General features: G+C 68.1%; 5 protein-coding genes across 5 annotated transcripts; 3 read left to right on the forward strand and 2 right to left on the reverse strand.

Moving 5' to 3' along the window:
* Window positions 1-580: 580 nt before the first annotated feature.
* On the forward strand, window positions 581-1,613 carry V1510DRAFT_411694 (uncharacterized protein). Its single transcript, XM_066932948.1, has one exon. It carries the CDS (start codon window positions 709-711, stop codon window positions 1,264-1,266), a length of 558 nt encoding a protein of 185 aa, XP_066791033.1. The 5' UTR covers window positions 581-708; the 3' UTR covers window positions 1,267-1,613.
* Window positions 1,338-5,462, reverse strand: V1510DRAFT_274587 (armadillo-type protein). The gene is made up of 7 exons (XM_066930606.1): window positions 5,132-5,462; window positions 4,905-5,102; window positions 4,690-4,874; window positions 2,505-4,658; window positions 2,178-2,473; window positions 1,923-2,146; window positions 1,338-1,892 (listed from the first exon to the last, which is right to left on the reverse strand). Exons 1-7 carry the CDS (start codon window positions 5,213-5,215, stop codon window positions 1,410-1,412), a joined length of 3,624 nt encoding a protein of 1,207 aa, XP_066791034.1. The 5' UTR covers window positions 5,216-5,462; the 3' UTR covers window positions 1,338-1,409.
* Window positions 5,463-6,320: 858 nt separating this feature from the next.
* On the reverse strand, window positions 6,321-8,205 carry V1510DRAFT_411700 (armadillo-type protein). Its single transcript, XM_066932949.1, has 5 exons — window positions 7,974-8,205; window positions 7,642-7,812; window positions 7,507-7,609; window positions 7,350-7,473; window positions 6,321-7,316 (listed from the first exon to the last, which is right to left on the reverse strand). The coding sequence occupies exons 1-5, from the start codon at window positions 8,004-8,006 to the stop codon at window positions 6,431-6,433; spliced, it is 1,317 nt and encodes a 438-aa protein (XP_066791035.1). The 5' UTR covers window positions 8,007-8,205; the 3' UTR covers window positions 6,321-6,430.
* Window positions 8,206-9,026: 821 nt separating this feature from the next.
* V1510DRAFT_373836 (RecF/RecN/SMC protein) lies at window positions 9,027-13,041 on the forward strand. Its single transcript, XM_066931519.1, has 4 exons — window positions 9,027-9,520; window positions 9,552-11,409; window positions 11,441-12,598; window positions 12,630-13,041. The coding sequence occupies exons 1-4, from the start codon at window positions 9,201-9,203 to the stop codon at window positions 13,008-13,010; spliced, it is 3,717 nt and encodes a 1,238-aa protein (XP_066791036.1). The 5' UTR covers window positions 9,027-9,200; the 3' UTR covers window positions 13,011-13,041.
* Window positions 13,042-13,398: 357 nt separating this feature from the next.
* Window positions 13,399-16,239, forward strand: V1510DRAFT_411706 (uncharacterized protein). Its single transcript, XM_066932950.1, has 4 exons — window positions 13,399-13,657; window positions 13,857-14,056; window positions 14,089-14,120; window positions 14,153-16,239. Exons 1-4 carry the CDS (start codon window positions 13,655-13,657, stop codon window positions 16,207-16,209), a joined length of 2,292 nt encoding a protein of 763 aa, XP_066791037.1. The 5' UTR covers window positions 13,399-13,654; the 3' UTR covers window positions 16,210-16,239.
* The last annotated feature ends 204 nt before the right edge of the window (window positions 16,240-16,443 follow it).

The raw sequence follows: 16,443 nt of genomic DNA on the forward strand, positions 1-16,443 counted from the left end.
CCGCCTGTCGAGGTCGTTGATCCGATACTGGACCCTGACGCGGCCGTCCGCCGGATCCAGGACCTCGTCTTGCTCTATCCACCAGCGGCCGGCCAGACTCTCAGTAGCAGCCCGCCGGCCACGGAAGTGCCGGCGCTGTTTGCGGCCGCCGCCCGGCTTGATGGCGCGCTGGCGTCGCTTGATCACTCGCGTTCCGATCTGGCGCGGCTGGCCGCGTCCACGATTCGGCCGGCCGACGCTTCAAACGCAGCCCAGATGCCACCGCCGGCTTCGCCCGCGGTCGCCGGCCCCGTTGTGTCCAACCTGAGCCCCGCAAGCTCGACCCGGACTGTGGTCGATCTGTCATCGTCGCCGTTTGTGCCGCCCAAGGGCGTCTACGAGGTCGTTTCCGACAGCGAGGACGAGCCCAGTCTGCTCTCGGATGGCTCGGTTGCGTCTGCACGGCGCTCGCTGGTCCTGCTGGATACGCCGCCGGGCCAGGTCCGGTTCTCGGGCCTGATTTCCAGCCCGAGGCCGGCCAGCCCGCGGCCGGCCGGCAGCCCGCGCAGCATGCACACCACAACGCCGACACGCGGCCGCCGGCCGGCCACGCCGTCGCCGCCGTCGCCGCCATCACCGGCCTCCGACGGGCTCGAGAAGAAGACTGTGGCCGAGCTCAAGGCCCAGCTCAACGAGTGGGGATTCCGCCCGGCCAGGCTCAAGAAGGACATGGTCGCCCAGATCAGAGACTGCCTGGCGCGAATGGAGCCCGCACCGGCCGCCGCATCGACCGCCGCACCAGCGCAGACTGTCGTCCCGCCCGAAGAGCCCTCCGTCGCCGTCCCAGACGCTCCAGACTGGGACGCACTGCCGGCAGCCGAGCTGCGGACGCGGCTCAAGGACTGGGGCCTCAAGCCGGCGCGGTCTAAAAAGGACATGGCGGCCCAGATCCGCGCGCATCTGGCCGGCAACGGGTCAGCCAGCCCGCCGGCGTCTCAGGCCGTGCCGGTGTCCCAGGTCTCGGCCGAGGAGGTGCGGTCCTCGGCCTTCTCTGGTATCACCGCCCACGTCCGCGGCGCCACCGGCCGTGACTGGTGGGAACGCATCCTCACGTACGAGCCGCTCGTGATCGAGGACTTTGTCGACCATCTCGTCGACGCCGGTGTCTTCACCGGCGTCCTTGCCGCCGACAAACGCACCAAGCCGGCGCTCTACGGCCAGCTCGTCCGCGACTGGTGCGACAGCAAGAGCGTCTGCTGGACGTCGAAACTCACGCGTCAGAATTAAGCTGGAGTCCAGCGTCTTTTGTACATAGCAATCCACATTAGCAGCCTCTGCCCACGCCAGCCTGAGTCCTTCCGATCGAGCAATTAGGTGTACATTTCGATGGCCGTCGGTCCAAAATCGGTCTCCAAGATAATTTACACGGCCTAGCGGAGACGGGACGAGCGTCGCTTGGGCGGCGTCTCGGCAGCGTCGGCCTCGGTGGACTTTCGCTTCTTGGCCGCCGCCGGCGGCTTGTTCTCGGGCTTGGGCGGCTTCGTTTTGGCTGCCGGCTTGGGGGCGGGTTTCGCGACCGGCGACGACTTGGCCGCCGGCGCGGGCGTGTTGGCTGCCGTCGGCGACAGCGCCGGCGGCGCCTGAGCCGGTGCCTGGGCCGGCGCCTGGGCCGGCGCCGGCTTGGCCTTGCGCGCCGTCCGGATCGTCTTGGCCAGCGCCCGCAGCTGCTCGGCCACGCCGTCCGGCAGAAAGTTCTCGGCGGCGATCTCGCGCGCAACTTTGGCGCTCGGCATGGCCTTGAACAGGTCCGCCGGCAGCGGCATCTTGCCCGGCCATGCCTGCATGGACCAGCCGTTCTGCTCCTCGAGCGCCTTGATGATCGTCTGGGCCAGGTCCGAGAGATAGTACAGGTTCTGGGTCAGCCCGGCCGGCGGCGCACTCACCTCGCTCATCGACTCGTCGATCGCGTCGCGCACCTGCTTCACGCGCTGGGCAAAGTAGAAGATCAGCGGCAGGTTGTCTTCGGTCGCGACCGCGCTCAGGTAGAACAGGATGTACTGCGCAAAGTCCAGCATGTCCTCGGCCTTCTTGCCAAAGTCGGGGTGGTGCGCCAGCAGGTGCAGGAACCGCGCAAACGAGCGCTCGATGGCCGTGCTCTTGGTCTGGCCTGCGGTCAGCGGTGTCGCGCGCGCACGTACGTTGCTTGGCCAGCCGCGCGCGGATCCACGTCATCAGGTTGTCGGTCATCTCCTCCTCGGGCTCGTAAGCGAGCAGAAACACGATCGGCGCGTACCGCTCGGGCAGCATGCCCGCGGCCTGGTACCGCTTGAGCTTGTCCACAAACGCCTGCCGGACCGCGTACTCCTTGTCCTGCACGAGCAGCGCAAGCTGGTACACGTCCTCGGCCGAGACAAGCTTGTCGTAGACGCCGTAGCGCGCGAGCTTGAGCAGCAGCAGGCCTGCTGCCAGCCGGAGATGCGACCGGAAGTGCGCCCTGGGGTCAGCCGGGCCGGCGCCGTACTTACGGGGTGTCCTGGGTGCGCGAGACCTCGCCCTGGTTGACGACCAGCGAGCACAGCAGTCGCAGCACCGGCACCGCGATCTCCTGGGCCGTGTCGGACTTGTGCGCGGCCCGCAGCCGGTTGACCAGGATCCGCAGCGCCAGGATCTTGGCCTTGCACGCGGCCTCGAGCTCGTCCGGCTCGACCCAGTCGCTGTCGTCGTCGGCCGCGACCACCGTGTTCTTGAGCAGGATCTCCTTGATCAGGAACGCCGTGATCTTGTCGACCGACGGCTCGACCACGGCCGGCGCCTCGAGCGCGAGCTGCGCGATCGTCGCCAGGTGGCCGAGAAAGTGGGGGCTGGCCGTGTCGAACGCCATGCTGGCTGCGAGCAGCTTGGCCGCGTGCGTCTGGCGCTTGGGCGTCTGCAGCACGATCGAGACCGCGTGCTTGGCCTCGCCGGGCGCGCCCGCGGTCGCGAACCGCGCCAGCGCCTGCGCAAACGCCGGGTCGCCGGGCACGTCCTTGGGGAACGCCTTGGAGAACTTGGCCAGCGCCTTGAGCGAGTTCACGCTGCCGTCAAAGCCGGGGCTGTTGGTCTGCACAATCGACACGAGCTCGTGCACGTGCGCCTTGAGCACCACCGGCGACGACTCGGAGATGTCGTTCAGCAGCTCGTTCGCCACCGGCGCCAGCGCGTTCGCCGGCTGCTTCGAGATGTCGAGGATCGCCGGTACGTTTGTTTTGTTGTAGATCAGCGAGCTCGACCGGTACATGAGCGGCACAAACACGTCCGCGAGCGCGGCCGACGTCTGGCCCAGCCGGTTCTTGAGCTCGTTGAGCGCCTTGACGACCGTGCGGAAGTCGCTCTCGGCGTTGATGCAGTCGCGGATCAGCCGGTACGTCCGGCGGTCGTTATTCTGCACAAACTTGTTGACCGCGGCCTCGACGCGCGCGCCGTCGGCGAACTGGTCAGCGAACCATTTGACGATGGCCGCGATCTTGACCTTGGCCTCCTTCTCGGAGCCCTCGCCCTCGTACACGCCGCCGTTGTAGTCGTCGCAGAGCTGGACAAAGTTCGCAAACACGCTGGCCATGGTCTTCTGGCGGGCCGGGATGGCTTTGAGCGCGCGCCGCGACTTGTCGTCGAGCCCGCGCAGCACCGTCAGCAGCCGCGTCACGCGCCGCGTGTCGTCCAGGTCGAGCGGCAGCAGCGCCTCGTGCACGCAGTGGTCGATGTACACGTTCGTCTCCTTGTCGTTGACGTAGAACAGGTCGAGGATCCGCGACGGGATCCAGCCGAGCTGGGCGACCGCGTCCTCGTCGCCGGCCGCGATCGCGTCGTACGCCATGTCGTACATGTGGCCGAGCACGCGGATCGCCTCGGCTCGCACGAGCGACTTGCGGTCCTTGGCGCGGTCCGCCAGGTTCGACAGCAGCCGCTCGCTGCGCAGCTTGAGCTGCACGGCGGCCAGGTCGAGCGCGCCGATGGCCTTGCACGCGGCCAGCCGCACACGCTCGTCCGTGTCGATCAGCTTCGCCGTCAGCCCGTCGACGATGCCCTTGACGAGGTCGACGCGGTCGCGCAGGATGGACGCGCAGCACTCGGCCCACTTGGCGCGCACGGTCGCGCTTTTGTCGTTGGCGCGGCCGAGCCACGCGGCCCAGCACGACGGGTACGCCAGGATGAAGTTGACGTGCCCGGGTGCCTCGCTGGCGATGTGCCCGACCGTCTGCGTCGCCAGCAGCCGCACGTGCACGTTTTCGACCGCGAGCTCCTGCTCGAGCTGCGGCACAACATTCTGCAGTACCTCCGGCACCGCCCGCCACAGCTCAAACAGTAGCGCGTGCGCCTTGCGCAGCTCGGCCAGGTCGTCTGCCGCGGGCTCGTCCGCCGCGCGTTCTGTGATGTCGTAGACCGTGTCGGTGAAGTACTGCGAGATGTACCGCGCCATCTTGTCCGGGCAGTTGGCACAGATCGTCTTGGCCATGTTGTACGCCGGCGGCAGCTGGTAGACGCTCGACGGCCGCGGCTTGCCGTCGGCAGCGGCGACCGTGGGCCGCAGAAACTGCGCCAGGATGATGTCGACGATCTCGGGCGGCACCGACGCGGCCTCGTCCACGAGCTGGATGAGCACGTCGCCCATGTAGAACTCGACATTGGCCATGCCGTCCAGCCTGCGGTCAGCGCGGCCTGCCACGCACTCACTTCTTGACGTCAAACAGCGTCTTGAACAGCCGGACCATAAGTTCGTCGCCGTTCTGCAGATCCGACAGCAACACAATCGACTTTACCGTCGACAGCGACTCCAGCAGGAAGCAGTACTGCGGAAAATACGGCGACTCGGGGTCCGACAGCCCGCGCAGCTGGGCCACAAACAGTTCAAAGATTTCCTGGCGTCAGCGCGCCCGGCAAACACTCACCAGCAGCTGCTTCTCCGTGTACGGCGCGTTCGGCACAAACAGCCGAAAGATGTTGGCCAGGCAGCAGGCCACGTAGGCCTTGATGCCCTTGTCCTTGTGGCCGAGCAGCGCGGGCGAAATGAGCTCCTTGGCTACGCGTTTGAGCGAACCCAGATCAACGGCCTCCTGCTCGAAGCTTGATAGCTCGGCGTGAACGGTCTGCGTCAGCAGGTCCGGCAGCTGCTCACCTTCAGTCGCTTGATCAGCTCTGCCAGCGCGATCGGCTTGCCGGCCTTGGGCGCCAGCGGCTTGTCGAAGTTGAGTTTGTTCATGGCGGCGCCGGCGGTCTACCAAACACGAGTTTTCGCGACCGGCGGGCGGCGGCGGGCGACGGCCGGCGGCAGGCCGGTAGGGGGAGAGAGTGCGCGCGTCTTGCCGGGCGCAGATGCGTTGACGGACGTGGACCGGCTTTGGCGGCCGGAAACGAGACGCGGTGAGGCCTGGGCGCGTCGGCGCGATCGTCAGTCTGCCAGGGGCGGTCGGCGAGCTCGCAGGAAGAGACGCAAGACAGCGGCAGCTCGCGGACAATGCTAATAGACTGGCTGGACAGTGGGCCTGGAGCCGAGGCTGGGCCGCCGGTGCTGGATCGTGGTGGTGTGGTGAGGTGGAAAGCGGCCGAAAAGCGAGCGATTTAGTGCACGCGACGCGTCCGTTACACGTCGCCGTCCACGTAGCACAGGGACACGATGGGGCCGCGGCCGACCGCGATTGGGCACGTCTGATAGAGGGACACGGTTTTTTTTTTTGCTGAAGCTGTCTGGGGATGGATGGCGCTGGCGGAAGGCAGTACTGGCGAGCGGTCACGATGCACACGGACGCACGTCCGCGCAGACGGCAGACACGCGGTGAACGGCGTCGGCCGGCGGCGAAGAGCCGCGGTCGACGCGGAGCTGATGGTGGCACAGTCCTGGAGCATTCTGGAGGCACTGGTGCAGACAGAGCGCAACAGAGAACAACGTCTACGAGCTGGCTGCGGGTCGGCCAGAGAATTGTTTGGTAGGCGGCTATATGCGGGCGGAGGCAGCATGACGAGAGGAATTGCGGCGGAGAAAGCGGGTATATGCCAGTGGGTTGGATCATGGGGAGCCGGCGGTACGGGTCGGCGGATATAGTCCAGCAGGACGGTAGAGCGGCAATATGCCAACGGCGTGGGTCTGCGGCAACATGCCAACAGCGTGGGTCTGCGGCAATATGCCACCGGAGTGGCGCCGCAGCAAATCACCACCACGGCGGCACCTGGCACCAGAACCTGAGCCGCGGCATGCACGCCGGCAGGCGGTCCACAGCCAGCCGCAGCCGACCCGCAGCCGACCCGCAGGTCGGCCGCAGCCAGCCCGCAGGCGCTGCACCCCTCCCGGCTGCACGCTACGCGCAGCATTGTAGAAGATGATTCTATAGACAAAAGCACGACGATGAGTGACAATTGGGCCGGACAGAGCGGCAGACAAGCAGCGCGGGCCCGGGACCGGGCTATGCGATTTTGGTGACTAGGCGAAGGTCTTGGCGACAAAGACCTGGGTGGCCTTCAGGGCCTGGTACTTAAGCTCGTTGTCGGAGTTGGCCATGAGCTCCATGATCTTGGCCTTGACACCCATGCCCTCGAGCACCTTGAGCGCGGCAGGCTGCTCGGTGACGAGGTAGGTGACGTCGTTGCAGGCCACGGCGAGTACGGTGGGGTCGGTCGAGGCCGAGATGATGGTGCCCAGCTGCTTGAGCAGCTTCCAGTTGTCCTCGCGGAAGAGGTCGGCGTTGCGCTTCCAGAAGTCGAGCTCCTTGTGGGCGGTGCCCCACTTGAGGCGGCCCGAGTTGAGCTCGACGAGGTAGAAGTCGAAGGTGGACATGTAGGCGTTGTGCTCCTCGAGCTCGGCCACGATGGCCTGCAGGCTTGTCGAGATGTCCTCGTCGGTCCACTTGCGCAGGGCCAGGCCCTGCAGGACCGGCAGGCCGCCCGCGAGCAGGATCGCGTCAACGTTGGCCTTGCCGGGCGCCGAGACCAGGTGCTGGATGGTCGAGATCGACACGCGGATGATCTTCTCCTTGATGGCGGTCTTGAGCACCTCGAGCACGGGCGTCACGAGGTCGTACTTGGCGTTGATGGCGGCCGCGATGGAGCGGTCGAAGGTGAGCGCCCAGAACGCAAAGAGCGTGTAGTACTGCAGCTGCAGGTTGCCCTTGGCGCCGCGGAGAACGGCCAGCAGCGACGGCACGTACGACTCGTGGCTCTTCCAGAAGAGCGGGCGAGCCACGCGCACGGCGCCGACGGCGCCGAACGCCTGCGCGCCGAGGTCCTGGCAGTTGACGTCCTCGGACGCGACGAGCTTGCCGGCGTAGTCAAACACGGCGACGATGGCCGACGAGGGCGCGGGGCCGGAGCTGCGGTCAGCAGGCGCGCGCGCGGCGACGTACCAGATGCCGATCACAAGGACCTTGGCGGCCAGCACGGCGGTGGCCTCCTCGGCAACGAGCGCGGCCGTCAGCGCGCTGACGGTGTCGGCCTTGCCCAGGAGAGAGGTCGCGAAGCTCGCGTTGGCTGCGGGTCAGCGGGGCGCTCGGGTGCACGTACCGGTCACAGCCTCGACGGTGAGAGCCAGCGTGTACTGCACGGCATCGGTCTTGGTCGGCAGGCCGAGGGCGGCCGTGATAGCGCTCGCGAGCAGCTCGACGTCCTGCGGTCAGCGCGTGTGGGCGGGGCACGTACCTCTTCGGCGACGACCGACGGGTTCTGCTCGAGCAGCTTGAGCGGGTCCACACTGGCGCTGGGCAGCGAGCCGCTGCCCACCAGCTGCGAGTACGGCGACGGCCGCGCGCGGACGTTCGCCACGAGCTCGTCCAGGTAGGCGTTGGAGAAGACGACGCCGGGCGAGGGCACCTGGAGGTCAGCGCGGCGTCCTCCGCAATTGCGCCGGCCGAACGGCGACGGCGACGGGCCGCAACAGGCGGACCGGCTGCGGCCAGACGGCGGTCTCGGCGGCTGGGCCGCGGCCGCCGTCGTCGTCGCGCGCCGGCCACGGCCATGTCCGGGCTACCCACCTGCTCGGTCTCGGCCTGGGTCTCGGTCGACATGGTTTCGCTGTTCTCGGGGCCGCTATACGTCCGTCGGTGTGTCGCGGTCAATGATCGTCCAGCAGGTGTGGATGATCGTGGTCGGGCTGCTGCCTAGATTCCGATCGTTGACGGTCTGGTTGGAGGAAGAAGAAATGGACGGAAAACCTGATAAGGCGATGTCGACCACCCGGACTATCGCCGCTAAGCCTAGCCGCGGGCCCTGGGCATTTTCTGGAGGGCCTGCCTGCGGCCGGCGATTTAGGGATAGGGAATTGCCCCATCGGGGCCGAATGTGCGGCCGGGTAACCCTGTGGGGCGGTGGGGCCAGCCGCACACGCTGCGGCTTGAGCCGCACACTGTGCGGCGCGCCCCACCGCCGGCCGCCTGGGCCAATGGCCGGCGCACCCGGCCGCTGCGTGCGGCGCCCGTGCGTCAGCCGCCCGCTAGGACAGGTTGTGCTGCAGCAGGGTAACGGCATCGCGTCGCCCGTGCAACCTCCGGTCTCGCGTTGCTTGATAGGCCATGCGCGGCAGGCGCGCAGCCGTGCCGGGCGCACGCGTCTCGGTGCGCGCGCGGGTGCGCAGGAGCCGAGTGATGGACACTCATAGACTGGCCCGCAATGGGTGACACCGCTGCGGGTTACTAGCAGTGGACATCGAGTAGCAGTGGGCTCCAGCGCCAATGGACACCACTAGTGTCCCAGCGGATGCAGTCCACTGTCGGACGCCATGACAGCCGCTCGCATTGAGCCGCACGAGGTGTACGCGCACAGCGGCCTCGGCCTCTTCGCCGAAGGCTGCTGCCCGGCGGCCTGGCGCTGTCCGGGCGCTGCCCGCCCGCAGGGCAGCCGTTCTCAGCGGAGCCGCCGTCCGACGCCGCCTGCAGCGGACCCACGGCGCCACAGCGTGGCGCCACGGCCGCTGCGCCGCGCGACGCGAAACGCGTGGCGCAGCACGTGGCACGCGTTGAGCCGCACGCTATGCGGCGCGCGGGATTTAGTGTCCACCTCACGTCGCGCGGCCTCACACGTCCGGCAGCACAAGACGTCGCGCGGCCAGCTACAAAAGCTCTCCAACCGCGCAAGCGCCAGCCGACAGGCAGCACCCATCGAGCGCATCTCGCGCACACTTCCCAGCGCACTCCCCCGAACCACGCGCACGCGGCCCAGACGCGAACAGACGCGTCGGACGCGACCAACACAGCCGGAGCACCATGGGCCGGCTCCAGCGGCTGGAGATCAGCAACTTCAAGTCGTATCGCAACACACAGCGGATCGAGTTTGGCGATGCCAATTTTACGAGCATCATCGGCCCCAACGGGGCCGGTAAGAGCAACATGATGGACGCGATCTCGTTTGTTCTGGGCATCAAGTCGAGCCAGTTGCGGTCGAGCCAGCTGCGCGATCTGATCTACCGTGGCCGCGTGCTGGCAGGCCACTCGCCGAACGTGCCCACCGGCAAGGACGCGACGACGGCGTCCGTGACGGCGGTGTACGTCAAGGACGACGGGTCGGAGCTGCAGCTCAAGCGGACGTAAGCGGGCGCGCGGGCATGCTGACGGCAGGATCACGGCGCAGGGCGCCAGCGAGTACCGGCTGAACGGGCGCACGGTGACGGCGGCCGACTACACGGCCGCGCTCGAGAAGGAGAACATTCTGATCAAGGCGCGCAACTTTCTCGTCTTCCAGGGCGACGTCGAGGCGATCGCCGCCCAGAGCCCGAAGGACCTCACTCGGCTGATCGAGCAGATCTCGGGCTCGATCGAGTACAAGCAGCAGTACGAGCAGCTCAAGCTCGAGCAGGAGCGCGCGACCGAGGCGTCGACGGTGGCGTTCACCAAGAAGCGCGGGTTCAACGCCGAGATCAAGCAGTACCAGGAGCAGAAGGTCGAGGTGGAGAACTACGAGCGTAAGCTCCGCGAGCGCGAGGCGGCCGTGACGGCACACGTGTTGTGGCGGCTGTGCCACCTGGGCGCGGCCGTCGAGCGCGGCCAGACGGACGTCGAGAGCGCGCGGCGCGAGGCGCGCGAGCTCGACCGCGAGCACGCGGCCGCGCAGGCCACGCTCGATGAGGCGCGCACGCGGCAGGCGCAGGTGGCGCGCGTGCTGCAGCGGCACGAGCGCGCGATCCGCAAGGACGAGAAGCTCGTCGAGGACAAGCAGACGGCGCTGCTGCCGGTCGACGAGAAGCTGCGGGTGATCCGGCAGAACCGGGTGCGGCACGAGGCGCGGCGGGCCGAGATCGAGGTCGACCAGAAGCGGCAGGCGGCGGCGGCCGCACAGCTGCGCAAGGACCTGGCCAACGTGGACCGCGCGGTCGCCAAGTTCGAGGCCGAGCAGCGCGAGCTGGCGCGCGCGTCGGGCATTGCGCTGACAGACGCGGACATGGCCGAGCACGCGCGGCTGACCGAGGCGTTCAACAGCCGCGCGGCCGGCGAGCGCCTGCGGCTCGAGAACTTCCTGCGGCAGCAGCGGATTGACGACGAGGCGCTGGCGCGCGCGCGCGACAAGGCCGACGAGCTGGACGCGCACAAGAAGCGGCTGGCCGCCGAGATCGCCGAGCTCGGCTCGAAGCAGGCCCAGGCGTCGGCGCACGTCAACCGCGAGCTCGAGGAGCTCGAGGCCAAGAAGCAGGCGCTGAACGAGCTCGTCGCGCGCCGGCTGCGCGTGCAGGCCAAGGAGACCGAGCTCAACGAGAAGCTGCAGCGGTGTCTCGCCGAGCTCGTCGAGATGAACGCGGACCGGCGCGAGTCGGAGAAGGAGGCGCGGCTGCGCGAGACGGTCGCGTCGCTCAAGCGCGTCATTCCCGGCGTGCACGGCCGCGTGTCGGACCTCTGCAAGCCCAAGCAGAAGAAGTACGAGACGGCCATGTCGACCGTGCTGGGCCGCAACTTTGACGCGATCGTCGTGGACACGCAGAAGACGGCCACGTACTGCATCACGTACATCCGCGAGCAGCGCGCCGGCGTGGCCACGTTCATCCCGCTCGACTCGGTCGTCAACACGCCGGTGATGGCGAGCATCCGCGGCATGAACAAGAACGTGCGGCTGGCGATCGACATCATCGACTTCGACCCGGTCAACGAGCGCGCAATGCAGTACGTCTGCGGCTCGTCCGTCGTCTGCGAGGACCTCGACACGGCCAAGCACCTGCGCTGGGAGCGCGGCGTCGACGTCAAGGCCGTCACGCTCGACGGCACGGTCATCCACAAGGGCGGGCTCATGACCGGCGGCCGCAACAACAGCTCGAACTCGAAGCGGTGGGAGGACCAGGCGGCCAAGGGCCTGACCAAGCTCAAGGAGAGCCTGCTGGACCAGCTGGCCGAGCTCGCCCGGGAGAAGGGCCACGGCAGTGAGGAGGAGACGCTCGGCGGCGAGCTGTCCGGGCTCGAGATGAAGCTCAACAGCAGCCGCGACGAGCTGGTAAGTGGCCCGGCGAGCGCGCTGACGGCAGAACAACCTCCGGCGGACGCTGCGCACGCGCGAGGACGAGGTCAAGCACATCGACGGCCAGCTCAAGGACGTGCGGCCGCGGCTCAAGGCGCTGCAGGCCCAGCACAAGACGACCGAGGGCCAGGTCGCGGAGCTCACGCGCAGCGTGCGCGCGATCGAGGACGCCGTGTTTGCCGACTTTTGCCGGCGCATCGGCGTCGCGTCCATCCGCGAGTACGACGAGCGGCAGGGCGCGCTGGCGCAGCGCGCCGCGCAGCGCCGGCTCGAGCTCACGACGCAGAAGACGCGCGTGCAGAACCAGCTCCAGTTCGAGGAGGAGCGGCTGGCCGAGACCGAGCAGCGCATCGCCAACATCACGGCCGGGCTCGAGCGCGAGGACGCGCAGCTGGTCCAGCTCGAGGCCGAGAAGGCCGCGCTGCAGGACGAGATCGACGTGCTGCAGGCACAGCTGGCGAGCACGCGGGCCGAGTTCCGCACGCACAAGGCGGCGGCGGACGAGGTCGCGGAGAGCGTCGCGCAGGCGCGCGGCGCGGTCGCGGCCGCGTCCAAGGCCGTCGACCAGGCGTCGAAGCGCGTGCTCTCGCTGCAGGAGGAGCTCGAGCAGGCGGCCGCGCAGCGACTGAGCACGCTGCGCAACTGCAAGATCGAGGGCGTGCGCGTGCCGCTGCTCGCGGGCTCGCTGGCCGACATCCCCATGGGCGAGGACGCCGTGGCCGGCAACATGATGGACCTGGACGACGACGCCGGGCCGACGCAGGTGCGGCGCGCGACCGACGACTACGGCGTGGTCGTGGACTTTGCGAGCCTGCCGGACGAGCTGCGCACCAACGGCGCCGACGACGTCGAGGACGGCCTGCTCGAGCGCGTCCAGGCGCTCTCGGCCGAGCTCGAGAAGATGACGCCCAACATGAAGGTCCTCGAGCGCCTCGACGAGGTCGAGCACCGCCTCCACGACACCGAGAAGGAGTTCGAGGCCGTCCGGCGCGAGGCCAAGCGCGCGCGCGACCAGTTCAACGAGGTCAAGGAGCGCCGCTCGTCGCTCTTCAACGCGGCCTACGAGCACATCTCGGGCCGCATCGACGAGATCTACAAGGAGCTCACGCGCAGCAACGCGCTCACGCTCGGCGGCAACGCGTACCTGACCGCCGAGGACCTCGACGTAAGTGCCCGGCTGGCACCGCTGACCGCAGGAACCGTATCTCGAGGGCATCAAGTACCACGCCATGCCGCCCATGAAGCGCTTCCGCGACATGGACCTGCTCTCGGGCGGCGAGAAGACCATGGCCGCGCTCGCGCTGCTGTTTGCGATCCACTCGTTCCGGCCCTCGCCGTTCTTCGTGCTGGACGAGGTCGACGCGGCGCTGGACAACGCCAACGTGGCCAAGATCGCAAAGTACATCCAGGGCCACGCCAGCGCGGACTTCCAGTTTATCGTCATCAGCCTGAAGAACACGCTGTACCAGCACTCAAACGCGCTGGTGGGCATCTACCGGGCGCAGGACGAGAACAGCTCGCGCGCGCTGACGCTGGACCTGCAGCCGTACGCGGCGGAGCCGGCGCGGGCGGCGTGAACCTAGCTTGAATATATTGTTTTGTAAGCTGCGCGGTTCGAACGGCGGACCGGGCCGGCGCGTTGGCACGCGGCGCTAGCGCCTGCGCCACCGGCGCGCGAGCCGTGCGAGCCGCACGGCGTGCGGCGTGCGGCTCGCGTGGCTTGTGCGTGGCTCGCGTGGCTGTGCGCCCGTCGCCGTCCTCTGGCCGCCTTCGCCGCGGGCCCCCGGCCTCAGCGCCTCGGCCGTCGTCCGCGGCCGCCGGCCGCGGCGCGCGTGCGAGAACGCGTGCCTGCGCCCGCAGCCGCCCGGCAGCCGGTCCCATCGCCCGCCATCGGCCGGCCACCGGCCAATCCCATCGGCCAATTGCCGCCGCGGCACATCCAGAGCCCACGTACGTCTAGCCCGACCGCTCTACGTCTCCGGCCGCTCCTCGCAGCGTCCCCAGCTCCCAGCCGGCTTATCGAGTGGCGGCCGTTGGCTGTGATACGGCAAAACGGGCGGTCTAACTTTAACGTGTGTGCCTTTTCTCAAGGGGAATCCTACTACGTTGCAAATTCTGTAGCTTTCTTCTAGACCACTCATCGTCCATCCACGGGTTCGTGTCCGGCGGGTCATTCATTTCATATAGAAAGTCGGTCAGAAGCGGTCAGAGCGGTAGCACGATGGTAAGAACGCGGATGGGCGGATGCGGATGCTGTGGATGCCGCGCCGGCTGTTTACACGGCAAACAAGCGCGGGCGGGCAGGCGGCCGGGCCGGCACCGCGCGCGGCGGGCGGGGCCGGCCAGCGGCCGTCAAGCACCGGCCAGGCCCGGCGGGCGTCCCCGGCCGCGGATGGATGGCGAGCAGCGCGCTGACGGTGCAGGATTTCGAGGAAATCGAGGAGCTCGACGGCGTCCGGTTCTCATGGAACGTCTTCCCGTCGACCAGGCTGGAGGCGTCGCGCACGGTGGTGCCGATCGCGTCGCTGTACACGCCGCTCAAGGAGCGGCCGGACCTGCCAATGCTGCAGTACGAGCCCGTGACGTGCCGGGCGCCGTGCCGGGCGGTGCTGAACCCGTACTGGTAAGTCTCCGGCGACCGGCGCTGACGCGCAGCCAATTGGACATCCGGGCCAAGCTGTGGATCTGTAAGTGAGCCCGCGGGGCGCGCTGACGCCAGGCCCGTTCTGTCTGTCGCGTAACCAGCTACCGCCGCACTACAAGGACATCTCGCCGCAGACGCTGCCGCACGAGCTGCTGCCCAAGAGCACGACGATCGAGTACGTGCTCGCGCGGCCGGTGCAGTCGCCGCCGGTGTTCCTGTTCGTGGTCGACACGTGCCAGTCGGAGGAGAACCTGCAGGCGCTCAAGGACTCGATCATTGTCTCGCTCAGCCTGATCCCGCCGAACGCGCTGGTCGGGCTGATCACGTTCGGCACGGCCGCGCACGTGCACGAGCTCGGCTACGCCGAGTGCGCCAAGTCGTTTGTCTTCCGTGGCGGCAAGGAGTACACGGCCAAGCAGGTGCAGGAGATGCTGGGCCTGCTGGCGCCGGGCCTGCGGCCGCAGCAGCCGCTGCCGCAGGGCCGGCCGCCGCCGCAGACGTACGGCGCGACCGCGCGGTTCCTGCTGCCGATCCAGCAGTGCGAGTTCCAGCTGACCAACACGCTCGAGCAGCTGCAGCCGGACCCGTGGCCGGTCGCGAACGACAAGCGCGCGCTGCGGTGCACGGGCGTCGCGCTCTCGGTGGCCGTCGGCCTGCTCGAGACGGCGTTCCCCAACACGGGCGCGCGCGTCATGCTCTTCGCCGGCGGGCCGTGCACCGAGGGCCCCGGCACCGTCGTCGGCCCCGAGCTGCGCGAGCCGATCCGGTCGCACCACGACATCGAGCGCGACAACGTCAAGCACTACAAGAAGGCCGTCAAGTTCTACGAGGGCCTGGCCAAGCGCGCGTCCAACAACGGCCACATGGTCGACATCTTCGCGGGCTGCTACGACCAGATCGGCATGCTCGAGATGAAGTCGCTGGCCAACCTGACGGGCGGCACCATGATCCTCGCCGACGCGTTCGCCACGTCCATCTTCAAGCAGTCGTTCCAGCGCATCTTCAACAAGGACAGCCAGGGCTACCTGCAGATGGGCTTCAACGCCACGCTCGAGGTGCTGACCACCAAGGAGCTCAAGGTCTCGGGCCTGATCGGCCACGCCGTGTCGATGAACAAGAAGTCGGCCTCGGTCGGCGAGACCGAGATCGGCATCGGCAACACGTGCGCGTGGAAGATGTGCGGCATCACGCCGACGAGCTCGTACGCGACGTACTTCGAGGTCGTCACGCAGGGCGCGCCCGCCGTGCAGCAGTCGATGCAGCGCGGCCTGATCCAGTACCTGACGTTCTACCAGCACGCGTCGGGCACGTACCACCTGCGCGTGACCACGCTCGCGCGCAACCTCACCGCCGGCGGCGACCCCGCCATCGCCCAGTCGTTCGACCAGGAGGCCGCCGCCGTGCTCATGGCCCGCATCGCCGTCTTCAAGGCCGAGGTCGACGACGGCCCGGACGTGCTGCGCTGGACCGACCGGATGCTCATCCGGCTCTGCCAGAAGTTCGCCGACTACCGCAAGGACGACCCGTCCTCGTTCCGCCTCTCGCAGAACTTCAGCCTGTACCCGCAGTTCATGTTCCATCTGCGGCGGAGCCAGTTCCTCCAGGTCTTCAACAACTCGCCGGACGAGACCGCGTTCTACCGCTACGTGCTCAACCGCGAGGACGTCACCAACTCGCTGATCATGATCCAGCCCACGCTGATCTCGTTCACCTTCGACGTCCCACCCCACCCCGTCCTGCTCGACTCGGTCTCGATCAAGCCCGACCACATCCTCCTGCTCGACACCTTCTTCCACATCCTCATCTTCCACGGCGAGACCATCGCTCAGTGGCGCAAGGCCGGCTACCAGGACCAGGACGAGTACCAGAGCTTCCGCGACCTGCTTGCTGCGCCCCGCAACGAGGCCGCCGAGCTCCTTGTCGACCGCTTCCCGCTGCCGCGCTTCATCGACACCGACGCCGGCGGCAGTCAGGCCCGCTTCCTGCTCTCGAAGCTCAACCCGTCGACGACGCACCAGTCGGGCGGCGCGTACGGCGGCGCGACCGGCTCGGCCGTCGTCCTGACCGACGACGTCAGTCTGCAGACCTTCATGAGCCACCTGCAAAAGCTTGCCGTGACCGGCACGTCGTAATAGAACCGAACTTTGTCTTTCTACCGCGAACAGCGATCACACCGCGAACAGCGGACTACGCGCCCGGCACCGGGCCGGGCCGGGCCGGCCTGCGCGTACACGCTAGCTGCGTGCCACGCGCCTGTATCGTAGCTTGCGCCGGGCTGGTCTGCGGGGACTCAGGGACGCGTGGCCGCCGCCATGATCGGCCATGACCGTGTCGGCCTAGACCGCGCCGGTCGACAATGACGCCGC

Source organism: Dipodascopsis tothii (assembly GCF_038497935.1).
Source record: "Dipodascopsis tothii strain CBS 759.85 unplaced genomic scaffold V1510scaffold_4, whole genome shotgun sequence".
NCBI lineage: Eukaryota > Fungi > Ascomycota > Lipomycetes > Lipomycetales > Lipomycetaceae > Neoaidaea > Neoaidaea tothii.

What these genes read in the sequence shown, in the direction of transcription:
- V1510DRAFT_411694 (XM_066932948.1), top strand. Translation starts at nt 709, where the DNA reads ATGGTCGCCCAGATCAGAGACTGCCTGGCGCGAATGGAGCCCGCACCG.
- V1510DRAFT_274587 (XM_066930606.1), bottom strand. Translation starts at nt 5,215, where the DNA reads ATGAACAAACTCAACTTCGACAAGCCGCTGGCGCCCAAGGCCGGCAAG. An exon ending in ACACGGAGAAGCAGCTGCTG is followed by an intron (nt 4,875 to 4,904) that starts GTGAGTGTTTGC and finishes CGCTGACGCCAG; the next exon opens with GAAATCTTTGAACTGTTTGT. An exon ending in TCGACGAGTCGATGAGCGAG is followed by an intron (nt 1,893 to 1,922) that starts GTGAGTGCGCCG and finishes GGGCTGACCCAG; the next exon opens with AACCTGTACTATCTCTCGGA.
- V1510DRAFT_411700 (XM_066932949.1), bottom strand. Translation starts at nt 8,006, where the DNA reads ATGTCGACCGAGACCCAGGCCGAGACCGAGCAG. An exon ending in CCCAGGCCGAGACCGAGCAG is followed by an intron (nt 7,813 to 7,973) that starts GTGGGTAGCCCG and finishes GCTGACCTCCAG; the next exon opens with GTGCCCTCGCCCGGCGTCGT. An exon ending in CACCGTCGAGGCTGTGACCG is followed by an intron (nt 7,474 to 7,506) that starts GTACGTGCACCC and finishes GCTGACCCGCAG; the next exon opens with CCAACGCGAGCTTCGCGACC.
- V1510DRAFT_373836 (XM_066931519.1), top strand. Translation starts at nt 9,201, where the DNA reads ATGGGCCGGCTCCAGCGGCTGGAGATCAGCAACTTCAAGTCGTATCGC. An exon ending in GAGCTGCAGCTCAAGCGGAC is followed by an intron (nt 9,521 to 9,551) that starts GTAAGCGGGCGC and finishes TGCTGACGGCAG; the next exon opens with GATCACGGCGCAGGGCGCCA. An exon ending in TGACCGCCGAGGACCTCGAC is followed by an intron (nt 12,599 to 12,629) that starts GTAAGTGCCCGG and finishes CGCTGACCGCAG; the next exon opens with GAACCGTATCTCGAGGGCAT.
- V1510DRAFT_411706 (XM_066932950.1), top strand. An exon ending in GCGGTGCTGAACCCGTACTG is followed by an intron (nt 14,057 to 14,088) that starts GTAAGTCTCCGG and finishes GCTGACGCGCAG; the next exon opens with CCAATTGGACATCCGGGCCA. An exon ending in CCGGGCCAAGCTGTGGATCT is followed by an intron (nt 14,121 to 14,152) that starts GTAAGTGAGCCC and finishes CGCTGACGCCAG; the next exon opens with GCCCGTTCTGTCTGTCGCGT.